Source organism: Elephas maximus, chromosome 3 (genome assembly GCF_024166365.1).
Source record: "Elephas maximus indicus isolate mEleMax1 chromosome 3, mEleMax1 primary haplotype, whole genome shotgun sequence".
Lineage (NCBI taxonomy): Eukaryota > Metazoa > Chordata > Mammalia > Proboscidea > Elephantidae > Elephas > Elephas maximus.
This window is the reverse complement of record NC_064821.1, coordinates 39812738-39840650: the sequence shown is the minus strand read 5'-3', so window position 1 is coordinate 39840650 and position 27913 is coordinate 39812738. Positions and strand designations below refer to the sequence as shown.

At 58.0% G+C, this 27913-nt stretch overlaps 3 protein-coding genes across 5 annotated transcripts; 2 read left to right on the top strand and 1 right to left on the bottom strand.

The window, feature by feature from the left end:
• Positions 1–414: 414 nt before the first annotated feature.
• Positions 415–2938, bottom strand: B3GALT6 (beta-1,3-galactosyltransferase 6). Its single transcript, XM_049877578.1, has one exon. It carries the CDS (start codon positions 2837–2839, stop codon positions 1844–1846), a length of 996 nt encoding a protein of 331 aa, XP_049733535.1. The 5' UTR covers positions 2840–2938; the 3' UTR covers positions 415–1843.
• A 335-nt stretch (positions 2939–3273) lies between these two features.
• On the top strand, positions 3274–19963 carry SDF4 (stromal cell derived factor 4). The gene is made up of 7 exons (XM_049877577.1): positions 3274–3398; positions 7190–7546; positions 14485–14621; positions 15526–15639; positions 18161–18319; positions 18653–18828; positions 19303–19963. The coding sequence occupies exons 2-7, from the start codon at positions 7239–7241 to the stop codon at positions 19477–19479; spliced, it is 1071 nt and encodes a 356-aa protein (XP_049733534.1). The 5' UTR covers positions 3274–3398; positions 7190–7238; the 3' UTR covers positions 19480–19963.
• Positions 19964–23059: 3096 nt separating this feature from the next.
• TNFRSF4 (TNF receptor superfamily member 4) lies at positions 23060–26218 on the top strand. Of its 3 annotated transcripts, none has more exons than XM_049875853.1 (7): positions 23060–23206; positions 23484–23606; positions 24171–24272; positions 24444–24510; positions 25354–25581; positions 25650–25778; positions 25864–26218. In XM_049875853.1, the coding sequence occupies exons 1-7, from the start codon at positions 23068–23070 to the stop codon at positions 26036–26038; spliced, it is 963 nt and encodes a 320-aa protein (XP_049731810.1). In that variant the 5' UTR covers positions 23060–23067; the 3' UTR covers positions 26039–26218. The 3 variants fall into 3 exon arrangements, with proteins under 3 accessions (XP_049731810.1, XP_049731812.1, XP_049731811.1); XM_049875855.1 differs by having other exon boundaries at positions 25354–25553; positions 25864–26028; XM_049875854.1 differs by having other exon boundaries at positions 25354–25553; positions 25635–25778; positions 25864–26028.
• The last annotated feature ends 1695 nt before the right edge of the window (positions 26219–27913 follow it).

The window sequence follows — 27913 nt, the reverse complement described above, 5'->3', positions numbered from 1 at the left end:
CTACTGAGTAAAGGTGGGAAAAGCATCTCCGTCACGGGTCACAAAACCTCGTCCAAACTTCTTTACAGTCCAGGGCTTTATCCCGAGACTACTGGCAAGAAAAGCAATTGCAGATATTCTTCTGCCTTGAAACAAAAACAATCCAAACCTGATCTTATGCTCATGGCCTGAGAACGCCTAGGAATGGGCAGCGAAAATGCAAATCAGAACTTTGTAGCCCCTGTCCAATTCATATGGTTGAATAAATATTCTTAAATTTTTTGTCTGGAAGGAAAAAAAAAATTGCCCCAAAGTGGGAATACAAAGACTGGGGCAGGAATACAGCCCAGGTTACCCAGATAGAAAACACGAGTCAGAGTCTAAAACAAAACGCATGACAGTCACACACCATAGGAGACTGAAAGGCGCGTACTGTCTAGTTGTTCCCGGTGCTACTTTATTTTACTTTCGCAAGGACCATAGTGTTCACTTTTCACATTTAAGAAGAACAAAAACAAAAACGAAAAGTTGGCATCCAGAGCTTCTGAGGATGTTGGCATGTGCAAGAGGGTCGGTCAGGCAGAGCAAGTGAACGAGCTGTCTCTCAAACACCTACCAGCCAACACTGTTTTCTTAAGACAGAACTTGGGAAACCTCATCAACACTTTCCACAGCTCAGATTCTTGGAACGTGGACCCAGAATCCAAAGAGAAACACTCACTCAGTGTGATCGACACAGGTCCTGACAGTCCACACGCCATAAGGAAGCCTTAAAAGGCATCTTTTTAGAGAGACGTGGGGCGTGATTTATGTGTAAACTTAAAAGAGAAACGGAGTTTTAGAATTCTTTCAAGTTTAAACACACGCAGCAACGAACAAAGCCTACGACTCAAGTTTTAAAAACAGATTAATCCACAAATTCCAAGTTCTGATATAAAAGTCTTTTCTTAAATAATTTAAAAAATACTGAGAACTACACACTCCCAATTTAAACTCTTATCTATACAAATTTACAGTATTTATAAATACATCACAGGCGAATGTTGAATTATATTTACAACAAATTCACTCTAAGGAGACACACAGGCCAAACTACCATTAAAGCTAATTAATACAAAACAAAATCAAATCCTAGACCTTGTACATGACAAACAATTCCAATAAAACAACGGTAATTTTGGCAAAAGCCGTTTTGGCTGCAACACGGGCAGGTCAGGAAGTACATTCCCTGTGGCCTGTGCTCTGTTCAAGGCAGTTTCTTAAGTGGATAGTGAGATGGGGGAAATGATTCAGTCCCCACTCCAGCTGTCTTGATTCTTTTGGTTCATGTTCTGCAAGTGCCTGCCAGCTCCAGTCTCAGGCTCCCCTCCCCTGCGGACAGGACGTTTTCACACCCAAAGCAGGGCATCTCCCAGGGTCCTGGTTCAGACTGGCTGAAGTCAAGGACATTGTAAGTGGGTGCAATGTGTTGCCCTGGTATCCCCTAGAGTCTCCCAGGCCTGAACAAGAACCTCTGGAGTGAGAACGAATGGCCACTGAGAGACACTCTCCTGGACGCAGCAGTTGGAGGTGGGGCCCAGGTGTTGTTCAGCGATGTTTGGCATTTGTTTGAAAGCTCTGCTGGTCACTGGATAAACCAGATGCCCCTCCACGGCTGGATTCATCCTGGAAAACCGGCCGGAACCTGTCAGCCACGCCAGCGAAAAGCCTGGGGGAGGCCACTGAAGGGCTTGTGGGGCTTTCGCAAACCCTCCTTCACCTAAGCTGCGTGGCCCACAAGCCCCCAGTGACCCTCCCTGCTCGTCGGGTCGGCGATCTACTCTCCAGCACCAGTTTTCAGTTGTCGCTCAGGGCCAGAGGCAGCTCAGGGGATGCCCTCCTTCCTCTGGCAGCACTGTGAGGGCGGTGCCGACCAGTCGTAGATGTATGAGAGGCGCAGCCGCACCTCCTCTTTGCAGAGGCGGCCCTCGCGCATCAGCGTTTGGTGCTTCTCCAACATGTCCTCCAAGCTCTGCTTGTGTGTCACCAGGTACTGGTTGCTGCAGCCGCGGGACTTATACTCAGTGTCGAAGCGTGGGTCGTGCTCACGCTGCACGTCCACAGGGGCCAACCAGGCGCCCAGCGACACGTCCTCGCTGTGCCACGCGCGCAGATACTCGCGGCTCAGCCGCAGGTAGTGTACTAGGTCGGCGGAGAGCACATAGCCACCTCCCAGCGCATAGGGCAGGTAGTAGTCGCAGAGCTGCCAGGCGCCCTCACGCCACCGGCCGCCGGGCTTGACGCGGCCGCGGCCGGAGAAGAAGCCCCAGTAGAGACGGCGGCGGCGCGGCGGGTCGCGTGCGCGCAGTTCGGCCACCATCGCATCCAGTCGCACAAATGAGTCGTCGTCCGCCTTGAGCACGAACTCAAAGGCCACATGCTCGTCCAGCCAGGTCAACATGGCCAGCACCTTGGCCGTCAGGTTCTCGTAAGAGTCGCGCAGGGTAGGCAGCAGCAAGAGGTCGCCGTGCCGCACCTGCTCGCGCTCCAGGGCGCGCAGCTCGTCGGCACCCAAGCCGGCCGTGCCCACCGCGAAACGCGCCCACACGTCGCCCGGGCCACCGCGCCGCGAAGCCGCCAGCCACGTGCTGCGGACGATGCTGCGCCGCTCCGCCGCCCGAGGCGCGCTGGCCACCAGCACCGCCAACAGGGCTGGGGTGGGGGCGGCGCGAGCGGCGGCCCCTACAGGAGGTGGGAGGCGGTCCGACCGCGGCCCCTCGACCGCGCAGCGAGCCAGGTACAGCAGGGCGGCGCCGCAGAGCGCCAGGCCGCTCAGGCCCAGCGCTGTCCGGTGCCGCCACGCCCGGCGCAGCAGCTTCATGGCGCCCGCGGCTGGGCCGGCGGCGGCGGCCGGCGCGAGTGCGCAGGCGCGGGCTCGGTGTACGGTGCGTGTGCGCACGGCGTCCTGGGGCGCGCGCCTCGGCCGGGCGCCGGCGTGCGGCCGCGGGGCCTTCTCTCAGGCGCCGAACCCCCGGAAGCGGCGGGGCAGGGCGCGAGGGGCCGCGGTCCGTGCCCTTCGGGGTGGCGGGAGGAGCCCCGAGTCCCGGACAGGGCGCTCGGAGGCCGACGAGCTAGCGGCGGCGGCGGCGGCGGCGGCGGCGGCGGCGGCAGCCAGGGTTGAATTGGGTTCGGGAATCACGTGGCCTCGCACTCCCCTCCCATTGGTCTACCCCGGGAGCCGTCGCGCGACCGCTTCCGCCCGGAGGGAAGATGGTGGCGCTCGCGCCTCCGCAGTGACGGGGCACCACCCCGCGGCCCGCGGCCCGCGGCCCGCCTCCTCCCGGAAGAAAGATGGCAGCGGCCTGAGCAGAGTCCGGTTGGAGGCGTCACAGGCGCTCGCGGCTCCGCTCTTCCGATTCTGGGCAAGGAGAGGGAGAACGGTGAGTGAGGGGCCTCGGGCGGCCGCTGCGGACCCTAGGCCCAGCGTCCCTGAGGCTCGCTTCCCCTCGGGCCGAACGGCAAGGGGTGGGAGTTGGAGGCCGAGGCGGCTGCTGCCGCCGCTCGCTCTGTGCTGGGGGTCATCGTCCGTTGGTCAGTCCGTCCGTCGGGACGGCGGAGTTGAGGGAATGGGCCGCGGGGTTCAGCATCTGCATGACGCCCGCTGGCCGCCTTCTGGCAGGGAAAAGCCCGTACCTTCTCGTCCTGGGGGCGTCGTCCTGGCCCAGCACCGTCTCCGCGCCCGGCCCCGGAAGGTGGTCGTCGGGTCCGCGGTCGGTCTGGGCGTCGGGAAGAGCGGGCGGGCGGGCGACTCGACTCCGAGCGTTCCCAGAGTCGGCAGGGCCCGGGCCGGAGGTGCCCGACGAGTGTCAGTTGTTGCAGCCGCCACGGCCCAGGAGCGACGCTAGCCCTGGAATAATTTTCTCCGGTCTTTGCGGCGGCTGCTCTGCAGAGGAGCTCGCGGATCGCCTGGCCCTGCCCTTCAGCTCGCTTCCCACCGCAACGTGCGACATTGTCTTTGTCAAATTTGACCAACGTCACACTGAATCTTAGGTCAAGGCAGATTATCAAAGGAGCGTGGTGAACCCTGGCACTGACCAGCGAGGTGACCTTGGGCAAGTGCCTTAGTTTATTCATCTGTAAAATGTGGACGGTGAACCCTAGTTAGTAGGATCTGGAGAAGACTGGAAATTTAGTATATAAAGCTCTTAACCGATATCCGGGTCAGTTAGTAATAGTTGTTATTAAAACTGACAACAAAACTTGTCAGAATGTGCGTTTGACTTTTTAATGGAACAATCTCCTGGTTACACTGGAGCGAAAACCCAGGCATGGCCAAGAAACATGGTCTCCACTTAAGCTAGAAACCCTGGCCTGGTGTTTCCAACATCTGTTCATTTAGTTGTCAGTTCCTATTAAGTGGTGGTAGCTAGAGCTTATTTGCTACTTGGTGGGAACCAACACTTCCAGGGCATGGAGATTGGGTATAAATGAGACAAATTCCTGGCTCTTTGAAATCTGTCCTAGTTGGAGAGGCCAAGGATGAGGCAGTGAACAACTGACTGATGGGTTTAGGCTGCTCACTGATACAGTGAGTGGAGGAGAGAAGTTTCACTGGCTGAACTCCTGGTATTCATACAGTTATTTGGGGGGCACTTTTTGTGTAAAGCATCATGTAGATAATGATTCCCTGTAAATTCATAAAGATGAGTACGGTCAGGAATGGACTTTGCGTTTTCAAGAAATGAAGTGCAGTCTGTTTTGATGCACACGTGTTTTTATGACCACAGTGAGTGGAGTGACGTTGACACCAGGAAGTTCTCTTGGTTCTTATGCAACACTTCCCTGGCCAGGAGTGCTGGGATGGCAGGGATAGATTCCACCTTCAGCAGGAAAGGGGAAAGCCCTTGTCCAGGCTGTGGCTGTGGTGGCAGGAGCCGGTCAGCACTGAGCGAAGAAAAGTAAACTCAAGCACCTGTATCTGGGGCTCCCTGCCTTGGTGACCATAGACTTGTCCTCTCTGGGCTGGTGGCAGGCTACTGTTCCCCCTCTGTCCACCTAACTAGCAGCCCCTAGCTCACAGCTCCACCTCTGTGTGTGTCCACTCCATCTTTTTCTCCTTAGTACCCCTCACCCTTCCAGCAGTCTCTGTTGAGTGCTTCCTGGACTGTCCCCTAGTCATCCCTGTGTCCACTAGCAACAATGGTTTCTTTTTGCTCCAGTTATAAAGCTGCGTAGGTTTGAGTCATCTGTCCCTACTTCCCCACTCAAAACCAAATCTCCTGCTGTCGAGTTGATTCTGATTCATAGTGACCCTATAGGACAGAGTAGAATGGCCCCATAGTGTTTCCATTTCCAAGGCTGTAAATCCTTATGGAAGCAGACTGCCACGCTTTTCTCCCATGGAGCAGCTGGTGGGTTTGAACTGTTGACCTTTCGGTTAGCAGCCAAGCAGGAGTCACCAGGGCTCCTTCCACTTCCCCACAGGCCCTGTGATTTTTAGTGTGTGTATCTTTGTTATCTAATGCTGTCATAATAGAAATACCACAAGTAGATGGCTTTAACAAAGAGAAGCTTATTTTCCTACAGTTTAGTAGGCTAAAAGTCCAACTTCAGGGCATCAGTTCCAGGGGAAGTCTCTCTCTCTCTCTCTCTGTCGGCTCTGGAGGAAAGTCATTGCCCTCAATCTTCCCCTGGTTGAGGAGCTTCTCAGACTCAGGGACCCCGTGTCCAAAGGACGTGCTCTGCTCCTGATGCTGCTTTCTTAGTGGTATGAGGTCCCCAAACCTCTACTTGGTTCCCTTTCCTTTTATCTCTTGAGAGATAAAAGGTGGTGCAGGCCCCACCCCACAGAAACTCCCTTTACACTGGATCAGGGAGGTGACCTGAGGTAAGGCTGGTGTTACAATCCCACCTAATTTTCTTAACATAAAATTATAGTCATAAAATGGCGGACAACCACACAATACTGGCAATCATGGCCTAACCAAGTTGACACATTTTTACGGGGACACAATTCAATCCATGACAGGGTGCTTCAGCAGGACACAATGTTCCAGGGATGTGTGAAGCAGGAATGCCTGTGTTCTTTCACCATCTGGCGTCTGCGATGCTGGCCTGGTGCAGACAGCGTGGCTGTGCTGGACCTGGAGCTGAGGGAGGTGTGGTCCCTGCCCATGAGGGTCACGGGCTGTGACAGACAGTGCTTGGGTGGGGGGGTCACAGAGGTCATGATGGACAGCATTCAGGAGGTCACAGGGGTCACAGCAGACATGCTTGCCGGGTCACAGGTCACAACCAAGAGCACTCAGGGGTGATGGGTCATGACATGCTTGGGGGGGTCACGGGTCACAACAGAGTTGTGCTCAGGGAGTGGTTCCAGCGCAGACAACACAGAGGAGCCATGGTTGTGTGTGTGTGTGTGGGACAGGTTGGCAAGGACAGTCAAGGAGCTTTCCTAGGCCCTGGGAAGAGGGACACAGGCTGTCCTTGGAGAGTCAGCCACCACGCATGTGAGATGGGCCCACTGAGAGAGGGAGACCTGTCACTGAGATCAGGTATTTGGGCTGAGAAGGAGACTAATGTGCAAAGAGGGGTCAACACTCAAAGGAATGCTGTCGGGCAGGGGCAGGGCCAGGGGCAGGGAGGGTAGAGAGGACTGACTCATCGGGGAAGCAGGTGGTGTGTCTGCCTGTGCCTTGAAGACCAGCGAGCCATGCTGGGGATCCTCCATCCTCACCTTGCTGGCTCTGGTGGGGCTGTGTGCGCATGTGCAGGCTCGGACAGGTGGGGTGAGTGGGACCTTCCCCAGGGACAGGAAGGCCTGCAGCCACTAGCCAGGGGGACAAGCAGTGAACCCTTTGGGATGCATGAACGTGACCCCGCTAAGCAGCCAATGGAGAACTGAGAAGGCAGCTGTAGAGGGGCAGAATCATTGTGGGAGGTGGAGCCTAAGTGGAAGACACAGGTGGGGAAGGGCAAGAGGTGCGTGGGGGTGAGGCCCCGCTGCCCTGTCCTTGGAGCTGGGACCACAAGTACATCAACAGGGACAGACTCCCTGGGGAGCCCTGGCCTTGTGTCCCTGCATAAACATGGCGTGTGGGCACAGGGCTGTCGCGACTGGTACAGAGGGCAGTGAGGATGTGGGGGCCTTGTCCCTGCAACTGCTGGGAGGCGAAACGCATGGGCACTGATCCTCGTTGTGACTCCCTCCTGTGCCCTCCCTCTTCTGCAGACTCTGCCCACAACTGTGGGTCGTCCTGGCACTGTCCCAGCTGAAAGTGATGTCTTGCCTGGTGATGGCGTCCCGGCTGGCTTCCCCCCGCAGCAGAGCTCTGTGCTGCCTCTGGCTTGTCCTGGCCTATGTGTCTGCACGACCTGCCAACCACTCGGCCGTCCGGGAGAGAGTGACCAACAGGGAGGAGAACGAGATCCTGCCCCCAGACCACCTGAATGGAGTGAAGATGGAGATGGATGGGCACCTCAATAAAGAATTTCACCAGGAAGTCTTCCTGGGCAAGGCCCGTGATGAGTTCGAAGAGGACTCAGAGCCACGAAGGAGCCGGAGGAAGCTGATGGTCATCTTCTCCAAGTAGGGGTGTTGGGGGGTATGGGTGCTGTGGGGCTGAGGGATTGTATGACCGTGGGGGCCAGACCCACCCTCATTCAGGGTCTGGTTCCAGATTTTTCCCTTGTCCCTGGCTCCTGCAGATCCCAGGTGTGGAGTCTGGGTCAGGAGCCCTGTCCCACCCTCCAGCCTGGCTCCCTCTCCCTATGGGGGACCCGGGCACCCAGCAGCATCCCTCATCAGCACTCAGTTGGGTCCTTTGTACCAGCCAGTGCACAGAGGGGCAGAGGTCAGACAGAGTGCGGGGACGGGGAACGGATCAGGGGGTGATGAGAGAGCAGGGCTGTGTGGGGGTCAGGAAGGCTTGAGGATTGGCCCCAGGAGAGGGACAGTGTATGCTCTGGGCTCTTGGGGGAAGGGTGCTCCAGGAAGAGGACAGAGGCCCTCATGTGAGATGCCATTGGTGTTCCAAGATTATAACGAGGACCAAAAGCCCGACTCGTGGATCTGGTCGGAATCTAGTTGATTCATTCACATGGTGTTCCACGTGTGTGAGCACACACAGGCTGTATGCCAGAGCCCAGGCCCCCCAAGCACCTCCACAGCACCCTGTGAGTACCACCCTCCTCTGACTCTGCCTTTGCTCTGTGGCTGTGGAAACAGGCACCCACCCCCAGACAGGGAGCTGCAGGGACCATTAATCTCACCAGGTAAAAAACAAGCGCAACCTTCTGTCAGTGAAAGACCCCAGACACCTAGAGTCAGCTGGGGTGAGTGTTTCTCAGTCCCTTCTCTGCATGCAAGCACCTGCCGTCACTTACAGCTTTTATGAAATGTTATTGTCTGCACATTTCTTCCAGCTTTCAGTACCAGAAATAAGTAGAAAATTCCATTCCTCATATTTTAACAGTCACGCACTGTCCTAATCATCTAGTGCTGCTATAACAGAAATACCACAAGTGGATGGCTTTAACAAAGAGAAGTTTAGTGTCTCACAGCCCAGTAGGCTAGAAGTCCAAATTCAGGGAGCTGGCTCCAGGGGAAGGCTTTCTGTCTCTGTCGGTTCTGAAGGAAGGTCCTTGTAATGCATCAGTCTTCCCTTGGTCTGGGAACATCTCAGCGTAAGAACCTCAGGTCCAAAGGATGTGCTCTGCTCCTGGCGTTCCTTTCTTGGTAGTATGAGGTGCCCAACTCTCTGCTTGCTTCCTTTTCCTTCTGTCTCTTGAGAGATAAAAGGTGGTGCAGGCCACATCCCAGGGAAACTCCTTTTACATTGGATCAGGGAGGTGACCTGAGTAAGGGTGGTGTTACAATCCCACCCAAATCCTTTTTAACCACAGGTAGAGATTATGATTTATAACAGCAAAATCACAAAATGGAGGACAACACAGAATACTGGGAATCACGGCCTAACCGAGTTAATATACACATTTTTGGGGGCACAGAATTCAATCCATGACACATACTTCTTCAGTTTTTGGATTTGCATAAATGCTCGCTGGGAGAGGAGCGGCTGCTTGGGTCCGGTTGTTTGTGGTGTCCTTGTGTGGCTGATTTTGCCCACCTTTTTAAGTGTTTCTGGTAGATTCCTAGAGATGAGGTTGCAGGGCCAGGGGCCACGTGGTGCTGCTGTTGGAGCCGGATTGCTGCCCAGAGCCTTCTGGGTGCTGTCAGTCTCCTGGTGATGCCCTTTGTCTGCGTCAGAAACTGTCGTTTAACTTGGTTTGTGGCAAGTTCTTACTTGCCAGAAAATTTTAATTTTTACGTAATCAGAGTGGTTAGTATTTTTTCTTTCTCTTTTTCTACCCATGTCTTGCCTTGAGACCGTTCACACTAGGTTATAAGCCCAGTCCTCACTTTCCTTGTAGCACTTCTGAGGTGCTGTTCTCACGTTTAGGTTTCTGGTTTGGAGTCGATGTCTGTGTAGGTGAGGCATCGTCTCTTCCTCCTGTGGGAGTCCTTCTTCCACAGCCTCTGGCCTAGTGGCGCTTCTGGCCCTGGCGCCTGGTTCTACACGCACGCAGATCGCGTGGTCTGTAGGGCCCGAGGCTACTGGGGATAGGGGTGCTGCAGGAGCCCGGGGTGGGGCTGGTACGGAGGGACCACTGGGGATGAGGGCAGTAAGGTGGGGCCTGGGCTGATGCAGGGCTGCGTAGCTGGGAAAAGCTTTGGGAATGTAAAAATGGTGTGGGGGTGGTGTCTGACCTCTCCTGATTTCACAAGGGGAAGGAGAATCAAGATCAACAGCCCAAGGCTGATTCCTATGAGGCAGAGGTCAGACATGCTTCCTTTTGTTGCCGTCTTTACCAATTCTCATACCCACCGTCTCTCCCGCGGCACTCTCTACCTCTCTCCTGAGTTTGGTAATTCACTGCAATGGCCACACAGAACTCACAGACGATCCTCATGATTATGGGGTTTATTAGGGAAGTAACAGTTACAGTTCAGGTTCAGGAATGCTCAGGGTACAGTCTTCCATCCGGACAGCCTCTTCTCAGGCGGGCCTGCGGGCAGGCCTCTCTCTGGCCCCTCAGCCTCTGCCCTGCTTGGCATGTCATTAAGCACTTATCTACTGATAAGTGTTCCCTGGCACCCGACTCTGCCAGTAAGCCACAGCCCAAAGGCACTCAGCTCTAGCTTCTTGGGTTGCAAACCTAGCTCTCCCAAGTACCCGGAGGCGCCTTACTCCTCCGGCCTGAAGACACTAGCTTTCTTGCTCAATGGGCTGGGAAACCTACTGCACTGTCTCCTGCCAGTCTCTCCTGCCTTTGCTGCTGCCGTTTCTCTGCTACCTCTTCTCACCGTCTTTAGGGTTACAACTCTCTCTGTCTTCTGGTTCCAGGAGCTTCTCAGCACAGGGATTCCAGGTCCAATGGACATGCACAGCTCTTGGCTCTTCTTCCTTGGTGGTGGTGAGATCCTCTTCCCACCTCTGGGATGACTCATTTTAAGCCCAGGGGGATGGCAAAATTGACCAATCCCCTTGGAGGGCCACCATCACCTTATTTATATAGTCCCATTCAATCACTTGGGTGAGAGTTATAAGACCATGGCGAGAAAGGTCATATAAATGCGGTCCATCGAACCACAGGGAGCCCCGCTTCCAGTCCTGCTCTCTGCTCCTCAGTGTCCCTGTCTACAAGGTAGGCGTGGTGAGAGCACTGGCCTGGCTGTGGCCTGCCATGTACATGTCTCCCTCTTGTGAACTGGGCCACTGTAGGATTCGAGAGGGAGGATGTGTCTGACTTGTGCTCCAGCGTGGCTCCTCTGGCTGTATATGGAGAGTGGAGGAAGGGGCATGGGGTCTCGGGAAGGCCTTCTGTGGCAGTGACCTAGGGTCACGGGGCAGTGGTGGGGACAGTGTGACACAGTCAGGCCCTGGGCTTGTTCTGAAACAGGGTGGCAAGCTTTATTGATGGGTTGGGGTTATTGCATATGAATACCCAGATTTGGCCTGTGCAGCCAAGAGGGTGGCAGCGTTTGGCAGTGTGGGGCAGGCTGGGGGCCAGCGTGGATGCTGAGTCTTGAGTTCAGGGCCTACCAGGCTGGAGGCAGGTGTGAACATCCTCGGTGTGTGGAGTATAGAGAATGGACAGGAGAGGACTAATCCCTGGCCCAGCGGCTTCAGAGGTCAGGGAGAAGAGGATCCAGCAAGGAGCTACTGCCAGGGAGGGGAGAGGGTGTTGGGGAGCTGGGCGAGGACAGGGTATAGGAGATGGGGGACCCAGGGGAGAGGGTGTCAGGGAGCCAGGTGAGGATGGTATGCAGAGGAGTTCAGGGAGCCTAGGGAGGCATGTTGGGAAGCTGGGTGAAGTCAGGGTGTGGGGGGAGGACCCAGTGGAGGGGTGGTGGGGAGTCAGGTGAGAGCGCGGTACCCTGACTTGCATGCCCTTCACGAGTGCCTTGCGCAGATGACGTTTCCACGTAAATAAAGCCGTTTGGGCTTCCTGAGTCCTCTTGGCTGCAAAGGGGAGTAGGGTTTTGCTGCTACCGGTTTCAGACCCACAGTAGAAAGAAACCAGAAGCAGCCACCAGAGGGCAGGGCTGCCTCTCCTTGGAGGTCAGGACGGGGCTCCTGTCTCCTGGATGGAGCTGCCCTGATCTCTGTAGGCACTCAGTGCCCCAACCAGCTGGGCTCCTCAACAGCACACATGGGCCCCCAGACGAGGCTTTCTGGGGGTCAGGGGATGGACGGAAGCCGAGGGGAAAGGGTCCTGCCCTAAGGGTGTTGGGGTCAGTGGAGGTGTGTGGGGGAAGACACCCTGGGCTCCTACCTTGGAGCAGGGGGATGGGACTTCCTGTGGAGCGAGCCACCCAGGGGGTTCCCTGTCTGGCCGGTGCTTCCAAATGCCCAGGTGTGCAGACCTGCCCTGTACCTGGGGAGTGGCATGGGGTACAGGTGAGACTGGAGGCCAGAACCAGACACACCAATCCCTGTGTTGCTGCCTGTGTGCCCGATTCTGGTCTGGGAGCCATGGGCAGGGGGGCCACAGGGCCTGGAGTGCAGACAGGGGCCCTTGTAGGGGATCTCCGTTCATTTGTCTGCCCTTGAACTGGGAGGAGTGGGGCTAATGGGATGGGGATAGTGGTCAGGTGGCTTAGTGGGGGTGGGGTTAGCAGAGGGGGGAGTTAGTGGGAGGTGGGGTCCACAGAGGAGTGGGGTTAGCAGAGAGGCAGGTCTGGGGCAGGGGAGGCGGGTCTGGGTGGGGTTATTGGCAGGTCAGGTCAGTGATGGGAGCTATGGCTGCTCCTAACTCCAGCTGTGCACTGTGCTGACCCTGGGGTTCAGCACACACTGAATGCCCCAGTGTTAACATCCTGTGTAGCCATGGTATGTTCATCACACAGAGAAGCTGACTGTGTGTGTCACTGTCAGTTCCACTCCAGACTCACTCAGATTCAGGGCTTCTTCACTGACGTCTCCTCCTGCTCCAGCACCCCATCCGGGACCCCCTGTACTCAGGGTTGGGTCTCCCGAGGTTCCTCTGACTGGGCAGGTTCTCAGATTCTCCTTGTTTCACAGCCCTGGCTGACTGAGAGTGCTGGTCCGAACTCCGTGGAGTGTCCTTGAACCTGTCTGGCGTGTTTTCTCCTGATGAGCCTGGGGCTGTGGAGTTTTGGGAGGGTGTGGATGCTGAGTCTTGAATTCAGGGCCCATCAGGCTGGAGGCAGGTGTGGACATCCTTGGTGTGTGGAGTGTAAAGTTTGGGGTCGCATGGATCATCACTGAGAGAACGGACGAGAGAGGACCAAGCCCTGGCCCAGCCGGCTTCAGAGGTTGGGGAGAAGAGGAGCCAGCAAAGGAGCTGCTGCCTGGGAGGAAAGAGGGTGTCGGAGAGCTGGGTGAGGACAGGGTGCAGGAGATGGGGGACCTAGGGGAAAGGGTGTTGGGGAGCTGGATGTGCCCTCTCATCATGTTGAATTGGGGTGCAGGACACCCACGTGTCACTGATGTGGCCACTTTGGCCACTTGGTTAAGGTCGTGTCTGGCATGCGCCCCCTTTTCCTGGTCTTTGGCAGGCGTCCCTGAGTCGTGCCCAGCCTGAGGGGTGGGAGTTAAGCCCCACCTCCTGCAGGGGGAGGGGCATCATCTATGTTCTTTGAAATTCTTCTGTAAAGAGGCCTTTTCTTCCCATTTGTTTATTTACTAGTTTACGTCATTGTGGACTCATGGTATGCGCACGTGCTATAGGTCATCACTTGGCACCGTGTCAGGTACAGTGTTGCTCCAACTTTGGCTGTTGGGGGCTCTTTCCGGATCGGCTCTAATGTCCCTTTCACAGGCCCCCTTCTCTTGTCTCTTGAGACTCCCTCACTTTCTTATACTACAAGACCTCCAAGCTCATCTTGCACTTGCCCTGCCTGGCCCCAGGACCAGCCGTTTCTCCAAGGAGCCTGTGATGGACGAGGGTGTTGGAAGACAAGATCTGGGTGCCAGGTCTGCTCTTTGCTGCAGGGGTGCCAATGCTTCTAGGCCCTCCCAGCAAACAACCTGACAACCCATGTGTTCACACCTGTCCACAGTTGTTTCTGTATGCTGATCTGTGTCTGTTAACAGTTCAAACCCATGTCTGCAGCCCACACCACCAGCTCACCCTGGCTCCTTTGTTTTTTGCATGAGCTTGTCTGTGTCTGTAGCTTTCCTTCTCAATGAGCTCTGAGTCACATTTTTAGGTGGGGATGCTGGGAGATGGTTTCTGCTCTGCGCAGTGTGTGTTGCTAAGGTGGCTGAGGGGTCCTGCCCCCTGTGCTCTGCCCTCAGGGGCACGGGGACTGTACTACTGATGGGGGCTCGCTGGGTTCAGTGCCACGTGGGACCAAGAGGCTGCCAGGATGTTGTGATGCACAGTGGGAGGCCACAGGGGTAGCAGGCTTGGCTTTCCTCAGGGGCATGTGTTAGGCCCCACGGTCCACCAGGGGCACTGCCGTGTGTTCGAGGAGCCCCATGGCAACGTGTTCAGTGTGAGGACTGAGGCCTGTGCACTTTTAGGAGCATGGATGGTGGGGCCCCCTCCTCCCCACAGAGGACAGTGCTGTGACCTGCAGGTCTTCCTGCCTGAGCTGGCCAGCGCCTGCCTCTGGACCGTGTCCCTGTGGACATGATTTTGGTCTCCTGAGTCTCTTTTCTCCAAACCCTGTAACTTCACATGTCCCTGAGGGGTTTTGTGTGGTCAGGTGTCTGCATCAAGTAAGGTAAAAGTGCCAGGAATGTGATGTGGAAGTAGCAACTGGGTGACTGCCACTCATGGTGGGGGGATGACAGTCCACTCATTTCTCAGTGTGTGGGGATCCACTCACCTGCTGTTTGTCTGGAGACGGAGAGGAAGTTCCACACCCAGTGGCAGCTGCAGACTGCACTGCCTGCCCTCTCCCTGCCCTATCTCACCCCTCCTGTCCCCGCCCCAATTTCGTCCCCCCTGATGTGCCTGGAAGCCAAGGCTGACACACCTGCCCCCACACAGGGTGGACGTGAATGCTGACCGCAAGATCAGCGCCAAGGAGATGCAGCGCTGGATCATGGAGAAGACGGCTGAGCACTTCCAGGAGGCCGTCCGCGAGAACAAGCTGCACTTCCGCGCTGTGGACCCCGACGGCGATGGTACTGCAGTGGGGAGCTCCTGGGGACATGTGTTTACTCAGCAAATGCCACTGACAGCACCACAGGGCCCAGCGGTTCTCAGCTGGAGGAACACAGCGAACCAGCCCCAGACCTTGCCTGGGGGCTCCTTCATGTCTGGCAGGGCGGGGTGGGGGGTGTCTCATGGCTGTGGGAAGTTAGGGTCTCACTGGGGGGCAGGCAGGGCTGCGCTCCCCTCGGTTGCAAAGTCTGAGTTCACGCAATTTCCTACAGGGCCTGTTCTAGGACTGCATGTCCTGTCATTCCTTTCGGGTCCTGACCTGCTGGCCCTTGGGCCTCCCTGGGAGCTTGGCCAGGCCCTGTGGGAGCAACAGGTGCTCTGGCTACCTGGCCTGTCTGGGGGCACTGGGGTCATCTCAGGGAGTGAAAGCACACAGTGTTTGGACACTTGGGACACACAGCTGGCACTGAGTGTGACAACTCATTTGATGCCCAGGGTTGAATGGCAGGGAGGGGCTGGTCATGAACTGCCGTTCGGGTGGACACCCTGGCTGGCAGGTGGTGGCAGTGGGTTCGGGGGTTTGGGCTCTGCCCTTCACACCACAGCCTGAGTGGAGAGCTTGGAGCTGGGCGCTTGGAAGTGTTTGGTCTCCCAGCTGCGTGTAGCACCAGGATTTTTAACAGATGTCTTAGAAAATTAGGTCTCTTTTCAAAAACTGGAGCTCTGGTGGTACAGTGGTTAGGAGCTTGGCTGCTAACCAAAGAAATGGGCATTCGAATCCACCACCTGCTTCTTGAAAACCCTATTGGGTAGTTTTACTCTGTCCTATAGGGTTGCTATGAGTTGGATTCGCCTCTCAACAGCAACAGGTTTGGTTTTCAAAAGTGGAGCGTTCGCTTCCTAACGCATGTGACCACTCTGCAGGCCGCGTGTCATGGGATGAGTACCAGCTGAAGTTCCTGGTAAGCAAAGGCCACAATGAGCGAGAAATTGCCGAGAGGATAAAGAACAACGAGGACCTAAAGGTGGACGAGGAGAGTGAGTCCGGGCCCTGGCTGCGCTTTGCGGGGGTTTCCCTCAGGTGTGGGCCCGGCAGCTAGGACCCCTGGATAGCATCTCCAGCTGCAGAGGGCAGGCTTGAAGGGTGTTCCCCTGTGTGTGCGCATGTGTGTACACGCATGTGCGTGTGTTTATCTCGTGTGATATGTAGGCATGCTGGGTGTCAGGCTGTGATGAGACTGTGGTGTCAGATATGACCACCATGGGTGTGGCAGGGTGGACGGGTGGTGATAGGCCGCGTCAGTATGGGTTCTCAGGTACAAATCATTGTTTGATGATGCAAACTCTCCATGAAGAAGCTCGTAGTGTGGACACGCACTCTGACCCAGTTGGGCCAGCTGGGCTGCACTTGGAGGTTGGAGGTTGGGTAGGGGCTGGCCAGGGTGCAAAAAGTGCAGTCCCCAGGCAGTGAGAGCAGCCTGCAAAGGCCTTAGGTGCTGCGAGCTCTGCTAGGGGGTGCGGAGCGGGGGGCGGGGGGGAGCGGCCTGGGTGCCTCTGCCGAGTTTGAACTTCTGGGGAACAGGAGGCGGAAGGTGCCAGAAGCAGCTGCGTGAGACAAGAGCTAAATAGAGGTGCTGACCGAACAGCAGACAGGTGGTGGGGGCAGGGAAGGCTGGGAGAGGCCCAGAATCCTGGGCCTTCATGGGGTACAGGGCCTGGAATAGCTCTTTACATTGCGTCCTGCTGCCTGGACACCTGTGGCTTTGTGGGGCGAGGGGGCCAACCAGAGGCGGCGTGGGTCGGGCCCTGGCTGTAGTGTATCAGATGTGTTGCCCTGGGGGACCGGGACTTGCGGGCAGCCCTTCCCGATTCCTCCTCACTGCCCGGTGCTAGACTTCTTCGTGCTAGACTGGGGGAGGGTCCTGTCCACAAGGGGGTCCTTTCCACGGGGGGATGGGGGTTGTGACATTCACAGAGCTTCCTCTGTGTTTGCGCAGAAGGAGCCTGTGGAAAGTTTATTTCACCATTCCTGTAGTCATATCTAGAAACTGGGTTTTCCTTTGAAACAGTCTTCTCCCTAAAGCAACGTTGCACGTGAAAGAAATTGAAAGGAACAAAAAAAAAAGTTGTTTTTTTTTGTTCTCGTAAATAGTTGAGTCAGCCTCCAGAGCGCACCTCCACTTCTCATGAAGAGTAAACAAACAGCAGGGGTGTAGCCCTGGGCCCCTGCGTGAGACACTTCCTCTCCCTGCTCCCTGAGTCCCCCCTTCTCTGGGTGACCCCCCCCCACTGGCTGTTCCCTGAGACCCTTCCCCCCTGCTCCGAGACCCTCCCCTCTACTCCCTGAGACCTTCCCCCCGTTTGCTGCGTAAGACTCCCCCCTTGCCCCCAAGGCTTCTTTCTGCCTGAGAGAGACCAGTGAGCCGCACAGGCCTGGTGCCCACAAGTCTGCATGCTCCCGCTGCCGAGACCCTCGACCTTGTGTGGGTAGAGGGATGGGGGTGGGGAGTGTGGGTGGCAGTGAGGGGATGTTGTCCAGGGGACAGTGTCAAGGGCCTCTGGGCCCCTGGCCAGCCTGGATGGCAAACTACAGGCGGGGGGCTGGTGAGGCTTTGTGACGGAGAGGGGAACGGGCAGAATGGCCCCTGACCCCAGCTGAGGCGCTCTCACAGCTGTCAGTGCGGGGAGCCTACCCCGTCAGGCCTGGGCACCCCAAGGAAGAAGCGAGCAGGTGCATAGGTGGCAGTCAGGCAGTCAGTGAGACCCAGCGGCTGCCCCAGGGATTGGATGATAGGAATGGCGAGCTGGAGTCCGGTGAGGGTCAGGGGCTGCCTCAGGGACAGTTCTCCATCAGGAGCCTCATTGAGTGATTCGACTTTGGAAGGGCATTAGCTTGAAAGCACGGAATAGAGCAGACTGGTGACACCGCAGATGCGAAGTGACATGAAAAAGAATAAAGCAAAATGGGCTGAGAGTGACCGAGGGTGGTCAGCAAGGCCCTGGGCGGGGACCCTGGCTAGAGGTGGGAGGGGATGGAGGGAGGGAATCACCCTGGGCATGCAGTGACCTGTGTGCGGTCACCCCACAAGTGTCCACCCTATGTGTAGTCACCCCACGTGCACCCACCCTGTGTGTAGCTACCCCACAAGCATTCACACCAGGCCTGTGGTTATCCTGAAAGTGTTCACCCCAAGCTACATTTACCCCAGGCCTGAGGCCACTCTGCGTTAGCCAGCGCAGTCACCCCGCCTGGTGCGTGATTGAAGGCATAGGAGGGTCTTGGTTCTAGCAGGAAACCTCAGGCAGCCCTTCCCACCAGGTCCGAAAGAGAACAGCCCTGCAGAAAATTCCCCCAGGCAGTGAAGGGCTGTGAGTTCACTTGGCCCTGAAGCCCTGTCGTTGGCCCGAGAGGCCTAACTCCCGAGAGGCCTAACTCCCGAGGCCCTGCTCATATCGCCTGCTGTGTCTGGCCTGGTGGTGCCTAGCCATCCTAGTGTCCTGGCCCATGGGCAGCGTCCTGTGCAGTTTGCCAAGGTTCTCACAAGACGGCACCTCTCAGCACAGGAAGTCCTGGAGAACCTCAAGGACCGCTGGTACCAGGCGGACAACCCCCCTGCGGACCTGCTGCTGACTGAGGAGGAGTTCCTGTCTTTCCTCCACCCGGAGCACAGCCGTGGCATGCTGCAGTTCATGGTCAAGGAGATTGTACGAGACCTTGGTGAGGCCGCGCAGGGGACTAGGTGGGGCCCTGGGCTGAGGCGGGGCCTGGGGCTGAGGTGGGGCAGCCTGTGCTAGGGCAGCCTGTGCTAACCTCCATAGTTGGGGCTTTGCCATCTGCGTGGTGCTGATCCTCCTCCCCAGGTAGACAGGCAGGCAGGCGTGAAGTCTGAGATGGCCTTGTGGCCTCTACCTAGGCTGCACTATGACATGACAAGGAGACCCAGGCATGCAGAGCCTGTCTAGCAGTCCCCCACGTACTCTGCAGCCCCCATCTGCCCCATGGCCCCCCACGTGCCCTGCGGCCCTGTGCTCACATGCCCTCGCCCTGCAGACCAGGATGGTGACAAGCGGCTCTCCCTGCCTGAGTTCATCTCCCTGCCTGTGGGCACTGTGGAGAACCAGCAGGCCCAGGACATCGATGACAACTGGGTCAAAGACAGGAAGCGAGAATTTGAGGAGCTGATAGATGCCAACCATGATGGGATTGTGACCCCAGAGGAGCTGGAGGTGGGACCTGGGGGGGCCACATAGGGAGGTGGGGGACACAGGACCACCTTGGGGGAGTGACTGCATGGGGGTAGGGAGGGGCTGTGCTGGGATGGGGTGAGCATCCCTGGTGGACTGCATTGGCCCTGGGGTGCTGCCCTGGCTTGGGGCTGTGTGTCCCTGAGAGACCCTGTTGGGGTCTGGGCACTCAGGCAGCCCCCGGCTCTCCCGGGAGGGTCTCCATGCTGGGGGAACAGGAGGAGCGGCCTGCTGGGGAGGCAGAGATGAGCCAAGTGCAGGAGGGCTGGGTGGCTCCATTCCCTTGGTGGTGGCACTGGGCTGTGGGGCCAGGCTGAGAGTGCCTGCACTCAAGGGTTGGCATCTGCGGGGTGCGGTAGTCGCGGGGTGCGGTAGTCGCAGAGTGGGGGCAGCACTAGCGGGACAGCGTGGGCCCTGGGCTCTGCCTTGCTGACTGCCTCGCGGCATCCGTTGCAGGAGTACATGGACCCCATGAACGAGTACAACGCCCTCAATGAGGCCAAGCAGATGATCGCCATTGCTGACGAGAACCAGAACCAGCACCTGGAGCCCGAGGAGATCCTCAAGTACAGCGAGTTCTTCACGGGCAGCAAGCTGGTGGACTACGCCCGCAGTGTGCACGAGGAGTTCTGATGCCCCATGAGGCTGCACGTCTGGCACCAGGTCCAGACAGTTCTGACGCTAACCCAGCCTGCGCTTGTGGCCATGGCTGCAGGTGGTGCCTTCTGGAACCTTCTCCCCCTCCCGTCACACCGAGACAGGCCTGCAGGCCGATCATTAAAGATTTGCTGACCCTGCAGAGCCCTGTGCTGTGTCCTGGGCCTGAGGCCCCTCTGGGCTTCCTTCAGTCCTTGCAGCTTGGACGTCTCTTCTCACACTGAGAACTGCCTCGGGGCCCACTGAGGCTGTTTCTGCCCATGGAGGTTCCACAGCACCTGCTGCTCCCACGTCTCCTTAGAAACAGATTAAGAAGCCAGGGGGATGCTGGGGGATCACCAGCTTCTTTCTGCACGGACGTGTCAGAACTACCCACACCGGGCAGTGCAACCTCTGAGGAGATACAAAGTTTATGGTGACAAGAATCATTAATTTACTTTAAAATATAGTTGTTTTTTTCTCCCAGATTTATTCTTTCAGTGAAAAAGTGATGGTTTTTGTACTGTAGCTGGTAGTTCCCACGGAGCAAGTGGTGCCAAGGAGCAGCAGGGGCTCCTGCAGCTGCTGAGTGGCATTCAGTGTTGGGTCCAGATGTTGCTTGTTGGGGAATCCCGCACGAGCGGCAGCGTTGGGAGGCCGCCTGCTGAGAGGTGCAGCCTCTGCCTCTTGCAGGACCGTGTGGGGGCCTGGCTGGCCAGGGCTGTGGCACATATGCATCTGACCCGCCCCCCCCCCCCAGGAATGTAGGTGGCCCCAAGCCCTGCGATGCCACTCAGGGTGGGAGCCAGCCAGAACTTGGTCTGCTGTGTCCGAGGGGCCTGCCCCACAGGTTGCCACCCAGACCCCACAAGCTGGCCTTTTAGGGTGTCAGTGGCAGAACCCACTGGGTGGGGACACTGGAGCCTGTTTCCTGTAAACAAGCAAGAGGCTGAGGGAGGCTTTCCATACTGAGGCTGGTGCAGAGTTTGGGCAAGTCCATGGGGACAGTTGTGGCGGGGGGAATCGGGAATGATTGTAGGGGTGTAGCTTCAGGGTTAGCCCTCCCTGCCCTCAGTGTCTGGCTTGGCCACTTCTGAGTCCAGGAGTTGTGCCAGCTGAGGGCCACTCCTCCTGCGTCCTGTCTTGCCGTCATGCCTCTCAAGCTCATATCCACATGAAGAGCCAGAAGATGCTCGGCCCGTGGCCCTGGGGGCTGACTGCGGGGAGTGGGTCACCTCCATGAGTAGGACCCATGCTGTCCTGGCCCAGCGGGCACGTGATACACTGTGAGGGTGCATCTGGATGTCCTTCAGCCACACTCAGCTGCTGAGGGAGGGGGCCTGGTGCTGAGGAAGGGGGCCCCTACCTTTTGTCTGATTTGCTGGTGGCGGTGGACCCTTTTGCCTCAAGTTGGGAGCCCTGACGGTGTAGGTTGGGCCAAGCCTAGCAGGCAGGCCTTGTCAAGTGGCCTGTCAGATGTCACCAGACTCCATGGTGGGGGGGGTCAGGAGCGGGGCCAGGGGTCCAGCTTTGGGCCCTGCAGCAGAGCATTGCTTGCCCACAGGACTCCGAGTTTGCCGAAGAGGAAATCAGTTTGCCTTTAATGGCAAACGTAAGATTTTTCTCATTGTCAGTGGGAGAGGGAGCTAGAGAGCAAAATGGAGCCTTCAGAAAACGCAGGAAGTTGCATGGTTGGGAGTGTAGATTCTTGTGTACACACGTATGCACACATTCCCACACACATGCACACAAACCATATACACATGCACACACACCACACACAACACCACAGCTGCCCTGAGCCCCCTTCCCACCAGGCAATGAGGGGGCATTTTGGAGGCTTGGGGAGGGTGAGCCTGGGGGGTGGATGGAGAGCCTTTCTCTCTCTCCACCCCCTCCCACAATGCAGCAGGGGGGCAGCCGGCCCAGCGGAGGTGTGGAATTTCCCCACGCTCCTCCAGGGGAGGGGGATTTCCACAGCGAGGCTGGCATTTCCACCCTCTTCCCCTGCTGTCTGGAGGCCTCTCCATGCCCAATTCAGGCAACAATTTGGAGACTCATAAGTTCATTTTCTGGTCGATAACCCGGTTACTTAGTCACAAGTTAAGAGGTATAAAAGGGACACCTTGACATCTCCAGCCCCGCTCCCCTCCCCAGAGGCAGTGTAGCACAGAAGAAAAGCAGATGCGTGTATGCACACGTGTGTACATGCAGGTGTATGCCTCTGAATGTGGGCGGGTGGATGTGTGAGCATGGCATCTGCGTGTGCGTGTGTGTGCACGTGTATGTGCACGTGTGTGGTGCATGTACTTGCATGTATATGGGTTTTTTTTGGTGCATGTGTGCGTGCATGATGCGTGCCTGCGTATGCATGTGTGTGGATATGGATGTGCAAGTATGAATGATATGGGTTTGTGTGGCAGGTGTACACTTGTGCATACATGTGTGTGTGTACGTGCATGTTTCTGAGTGTGCGTGCATGTACGTTCTCGTCCTGACACACTGGCAGTGAGGTGCACACTCTGCCCTTGGCCTTGCTGGAGCGCCCCCTCCGCATGAGGCTGGAGCCCTCTGTGGTGTGGACGAGGTCACCCTCCAGCCTCACTGCAGTGAAAGCCTGAAGTGGGGGCCCAACGGGTGGGGGTGCCTAGGATGGGGTCCTGAAAGCCAACCCCATGGCCTGGGATGCTGGGGCCAGAGTTTGGGGCCAGCAGGGGCGGGTGGGCCATCAGAGCAGCCACAGAAAAGGGCTGGAAATTTGTCTGCGAGAGCAACCACGTGTGTGCACACATCCTGGCACATGGATACAGCTGCTGTGTGGGCCCACACCAGCTGCGTGGACCCACACCTGCTGTGTGGACACTGGCCACGCATCTGGACCTCATCCCTGCTGGCGACTGTGTTGTCCCAGCTCGCCCTTGTCACTCGCGTGGCACCATACCCTGGGCCCACCCCAATCTCTACCCTGCTGCCCTATCCGCCCCACAGTGCCTGCCCCACCATGATGCCCATCCCAAAGTGCCTGGGGACGGCCAGACAGCAGGAGGTCTGCTCCAGCCACTCTCCTGACCTAGCCAGCTGCCTTGGTTTACACAGTGGTCCACGCAGCCTTTTGTTGAGAGGCTGAGGATTGGCATGAATGTGTCTGAGGCAAGGTCAGCTTCCTGAGGGTCCCCCACACCCCAGCAGGGAGAATTGGTGCCAGGAAAGATTGAGCCATGTGAGGAGAGGGTGCTAGGCAGGGGGCTCTGGCCTCTGTGGGTGGCCTGGCCACACAGGAGGGAGGGGGCAGGCAGGACCAGCTCTGAGGACCTGGCCTGACCCTGTCCTTCTGATGTCCCCGTGATCTTCGCACTGGGGGAGGGATCTTAATGGATGACCGGCTGTGCCCAGCCTGAGGTTGGTGGCCACCAGGAGTCGGGGGGCGCTAAGGGGCTGGGATGCAGGCAGGAGAGAGTCTCCAGTCGGGACTGGGGACCCCAGGCTTCTACTTCCTCCCGCTCCTCCCCCGCCATCCCGCCCCTCCCCCACAGCCCTTAAAGTCACATCCTGCAAGAACAGCCCCAGACTCTGAGGAGACTGAGGATGTGCGAGGGGACGCGGCTGTTGGTGCCCTGCATGGCCCTGCTGCTCCTGGCACTGGCACTCAGCTGTTCGGCCACGCTCAACTGCAAGGGGCCCACCTACCCCAGCGGCAGCAGGTGCTGCAATGAGTGCCAGCCTGGTGAGGGCCTGGGTCATGGGGCTGAGAGGGGGCCAGGAGAGGGAGGACCAGGAGGGGGGACTGGGAAGGGAATGGGGACGGGACCCAAGGGACGGTCAGGAGGGGCTGGGAATGAAGGTGGGGGGCGGAGCGTAGGCGTGAGGATTGTAAGGGGCCGCATGGGGTCTCTCTTAGCACCTGGAGCTGGGGGATGGAGCAGCCAGGGCCAGGCCGGGGCGACCAGTCTGCAGGCAGAGGGGCTCCGAGCTGATGCTGCCCACCTGTCTTTGCCCCACAGGTTATGGGATGGAGAGTCGCTGCGATGACTCCGGTGACACCGTGTGCCAGCTGTGCAAGCCCGGTTACTACAATGAGGCTTTCAACTATGAGGCCTGCAGGCCCTGCACGCAGTGCAACGAGAGTAAGCACCACAACTGCCCGGCCTGGGGCCCCGGGCCCACTACCCCCAATCACCATCACCATTCCACCCTGCCCCCCCCACTCCCACCCCCGGCTCAGCACTAGGAGACCACAACCACCTTCCACTGTCACATGTGGCTGCATGGAGTCCCCACACAGCCGCAGAAACAAACCCCCAAACCACAGTGGGCTGCTCTCTGGGGTCCCACCACAAGGGGTGTTCAGGGGTGTGGCATGTTCTGGCCACATGGGCCTTGCCTGAGTCTAAGCTGCCCTGTTGGGGAGGCTTTCTGGAGGAGGAGCTACAGGGCCCTGCAGAGGGCAAACAGGCAGACCCCTGACACCCCTTGGAAATGCTCCTGGCTGGAACCGGGCCTTGGGGCACCTCCTAGCGGAGTGAGGCTGAGGTCCCCACCCTTGGTGCTTGTGCTATGCACAAGCCTAGGGAAGGCAAACCCTGACCTCTCCCAGGACCCCAGGACCCTGCCCTAACTGCTCCTAGGCCCTAACCCTCCCCCCGGCCCCTGACTCTGTCCCTACGGCTCTCCGGCTCTCCTTGGCCCAGGAAGTGGAAGTGAGTCCGTGCAGAGCTGCACACCCACGAGGGACACTGTCTGCCACTGCAGGCCGGGCACCCAGCCCCAGGGCGGCTACAAGCCAGGAGTCGGTGAGCGGTGGGGCCTCAGGCTGGGTATCAGGGAATCTGGCCCCCCACCACACCTGGGACCCCTTCAGGCCTGGAAGGGGTAAAGGGCAGGCCGTGGCCAGGGAGGGCTAGGCCCAAGCACCGCTGCTGAGGTAGGGCTGGGGCTGAGCCTGTCCTGTCTCTCCCCTGCAGACTGCGCCCCCTGCCCACCGGGACACTTTTCCCCGGGCCACAACCAGGCTTGTAAGCCCTGGACCGAGTAAGTGGCAGGCACCTGGCTGAAGGGCCTGGGGGCCTGGGGGCCTGGGGGGCTGGGGATGAGGGGAGGGCTGGGGGCTTGGGGGCCCACGGGCCTGGGTGGTGTGTGACCCCTCGGTATAGGCCGGAGTGGGATATATGACCAGGCCCAGGTACTGGCAGGGAAGCTGTGTGTGTGTGTGTGTGTGTACGTGAGTGTGTGTGTGTGTACGTGAGTGTGTGTGTATGTGAGTGTGTGTGTATGAGTGTGTGAGTGTGAGTATGGTTGTGTGTGGGCAAGTGTGTGAGTGTGCATCTATGCGTATGTATTAGTGTGTGAGTGTGTGCATGATCGTCCACAGCTGGGGCCCCTGTCTCCACAGGGCTGACATTCTAGAGTGAGGTAGGCAGGACAGAGGGCAGGGAGCTCAGGAATGCACAGGCCCAGTTGAGCCACTTGGGTGAGGGTAGAACAAGCCAATGTGGTGGGCATGGAGGAGGCCCCTGAAGGGACACAGGGAGTTGGGGAAGCCCCTCCAGGGTGGGGCAGATGTTCCAGGGGTCAGGCTTCGGCAGCAACCAATTCCGGGACCTGGGCAGAGTCACTGCCCCTTCTCTTCCACTGCCTTTATTCTGTGGTCTGAGGCAGGTAGCTGTGTGGATGCTGCCCAGAGACTGACCCAGGGCGGACCCCACCTGCATCACATTCGGTCCCAATGTGGACCCCTCCATCGCAGTCCGACCTAGTGCAGACCTCCCCATCACAGTCCAACCCATGGTGGACCACTCCCCCGCCCACTGCAGTCCTGGCCTTAGGCCCACCCGGGTGGGGTGTCGGGTCTTGCCTGATCGGGCCTCCCCACAGCTGTACCTCCACTGGGAAGCGCACCCTGCAGCCAGCCAGCAACAGCTCAGATGCAGTCTGTGAGGACAGAAGCCCTCCGGCCACCACGCTACTTTGGAGCACCCAGCACCTCCCAGCCCTACCCACCCCTGCCCAGCCCACCACTGCCCAGCCTGGGGCCTCACAAAGGCCTCCTGAAGCTCCAACAGGCCCCCCCAGGGGTAAGGAACCTGGCCTTACCCCAAGCAGGTGAGGCGGTAGGGATGGGGTCTCCCTGTCCCTATGGACCTCATCCCAGCCAGTCCTGTCCCCCACAGGCCCTGCGCTGGCTGCCATCCTGGGCCTGAGCCTGGGCCTGGGCCTGCTGAGTGCCATGGCTGCTGTGCTAGTCCTAATCCTGTACCGCCAGGCCTGGAGGCCGCCACCCACTGCCCTGAAGCCCCCTGGTGAGTGCCTGCCTGGCTCAGCCCAGACCCTCCTGCAGGGTGAAGACCCCCAGTCATCTCCCACCTGCCCTGTCCTTCTCCCCAGGGGGCAACAGCTTCCGGACCCCCATCCAAGAGGAGCATGCCGACGAGTACTCTGTCCTGGCCAAGGTCTGAACGGAGCCAGCGCCCCCTCCCCAAGCCGCATTCAGAAGGTTCTGGCTGGACCAAGCCGCTGCCACTGCTCCCTGAACCCCTGTGTCCCCTCTGCGCCGTTTTAGGCGTTTCTGGGCTGGCCCCTGGGCTCCAGTACGTATGTCGTGCATACTCCTGCCCAGACTGCCCCCAATAAAGACTTTATACACGTGGGTCTCCCGAGGACACCAAGGGCTAAAGGCGCACACCCACGGGGGGCGGATGCAGGTGCATACACCAAGAGGGAGATGGAGGGACACACACCCATGGGGAGTTATGGGGGGCAGGGGGTGCACACTCACTGGGGAGTGAGGAGCATGCCCCCACGGGGTGGTAGGGGAATGGGGGCATGCAGCCAAGGGGGAAAAGGGGCACACACAACCACGGGGGAGATGGAGGGATGTGCAGCCATGGAGGAGGCATGGGGGGCAGGGGAGTGCATACTCACTGGGGAGTGGGGGGCATATACCTTCAGGGGAGAAGGGAGGTAGAGGGGGATATGTTCACTGAGGGACAGGAGTCTCGCACCAATGGAGCTGATGGGGGATGGAAGATACACACCGATTGGGAGGGGGTGGGGACAGGTGACACACACCCATGGGGGACTAGAGGGGTGGGGGCAACGCATCCATGGGCAAGATGGGGCCTTGTCCATTTCTGGCTAGGAGGGGTCTGGGCCAAGGCATTCTGGGCAATAGGACACTCCACCACTCGAAAGGCCCCATCCTCCCCATTTTCTGGGCTTGGAACATCCTGGGGTTTGTAGGGGGGCAGGGGGTGAATAAAAAGTCCAAAATAAGTGTCCTCAGAAAAAGCAGCCCCACGGTTTGTTGAATGAGCACCAAGAGAAGCCCGACCTGGCCTGCAGCACTGTGCTGCAGGCTAGGGGCAGCAGTAGCACCCGCCGATGGGGACATTGGACCACCAGCCACCTTGGGTCCCTGTTCACCCTTCCGAGGGGTGACACGGGTATCGGCCCCCCATGTAGACCCCATGCAGCTGGCAGAACTGTGACTAGGACCCCAGCTTGAGATGAATGGGCAAAGGAGGAGGGGTGCCATCACAGGTCCTCCTGAGCCTACCACCCGGCCTGGTGCCCCTGCAGGCAGGGGTAGTGATGGTAAGCCATGCGGAGAGCTGGTGACCCCTGAAAAGGCCACCATCGGGCACTCTGGGCACCTGCTGTCTTATCCCTAGGAGCATACCTGGCAGAGGAGCATGAGTGAACAGAATGTCCTTAAAACTTTAATCCATGTAGACCCAGGCTGGGAACCCAAATGCCCATCAGCAGTAGGATGACCCATAAACTGCAGCTTGTTCAGATGGGAAGACGCTGGGCCCGAAAAGAACATAGCTCCTGTAACAATGCCCCTGCGGGCAGCGTTTCAGAAGAACCCAGACCCCGTGAGGACTGGGGCTCCCTGGGGCAGCGCACTTGGGCTGCACAGGAGCCACATGTGGAAATGCACTAGCCGTCTGTGCCCTATCCTACATGCAGGCCACACCTGTGAGAAAGCTCACAAGTGCGGGACAAGTGGCCAGGTGTTAGAGAAACTGAAGCATTTGCCCACAAAGTGAGAGCAGAAAAATTCACAAAAACATTAATAAAAATGGAGCCACACAAGAGGTAGAAGAAGACAATGTGTGTGTTTCTGAGCTGAGGTGAGAGGATTCTCCCTTCCCACCTGGTCAGATGTCCGGCTGGCTGAGTCTCCTAAGGCCAGCCCACATGTGTCCCTGGAGGATAATGAGCTGCTCACAAGGTCTTGGCAAGCACAGAAGAGCAGATAAAGTCATCCTCAATCCCACCACTCAGTTACAGACACTCCACTCATTCACTCAGATACCGCGTGCTAAGCAGACACCCAGGTACACAGCACACAGGGGACTCAGGTACACAGGATATATAGGTATACAAAGCACTCAGGTATGCAGGATATACAGGTACACAGAGCACTCAA

Bases quoted from the DNA above. Each gene is read 5' to 3' on its own strand.
- B3GALT6 (XM_049877578.1), bottom strand. From the start codon at position 2,839: ATGAAGCTGCTGCGCCGGGCGTGGCGGCACCGGACAGCGCTGGGCCTG.
- SDF4 (XM_049877577.1), top strand. From the start codon at position 7,239: ATGTCTTGCCTGGTGATGGCGTCCCGGCTGGCTTCCCCCCGCAGCAGA. The intron at 14,622-15,525 runs GTACTGCAGTGG...ACCACTCTGCAG, and splicing joins TGTGGACCCCGACGGCGATG to GCCGCGTGTCATGGGATGAG. The intron at 18,829-19,302 runs GTGGGACCTGGG...CATCCGTTGCAG, and splicing joins TGACCCCAGAGGAGCTGGAG to GAGTACATGGACCCCATGAA.
- TNFRSF4 (XM_049875853.1), top strand. From the start codon at position 23,068: ATGTGCGAGGGGACGCGGCTGTTGGTGCCCTGCATGGCCCTGCTGCTC. The intron at 23,607-24,170 runs GTAAGCACCACA...TCCTTGGCCCAG, and splicing joins CTGCACGCAGTGCAACGAGA to GAAGTGGAAGTGAGTCCGTG. The intron at 24,511-25,353 runs GTAAGTGGCAGG...GCCTCCCCACAG, and splicing joins GCTTGTAAGCCCTGGACCGA to CTGTACCTCCACTGGGAAGC.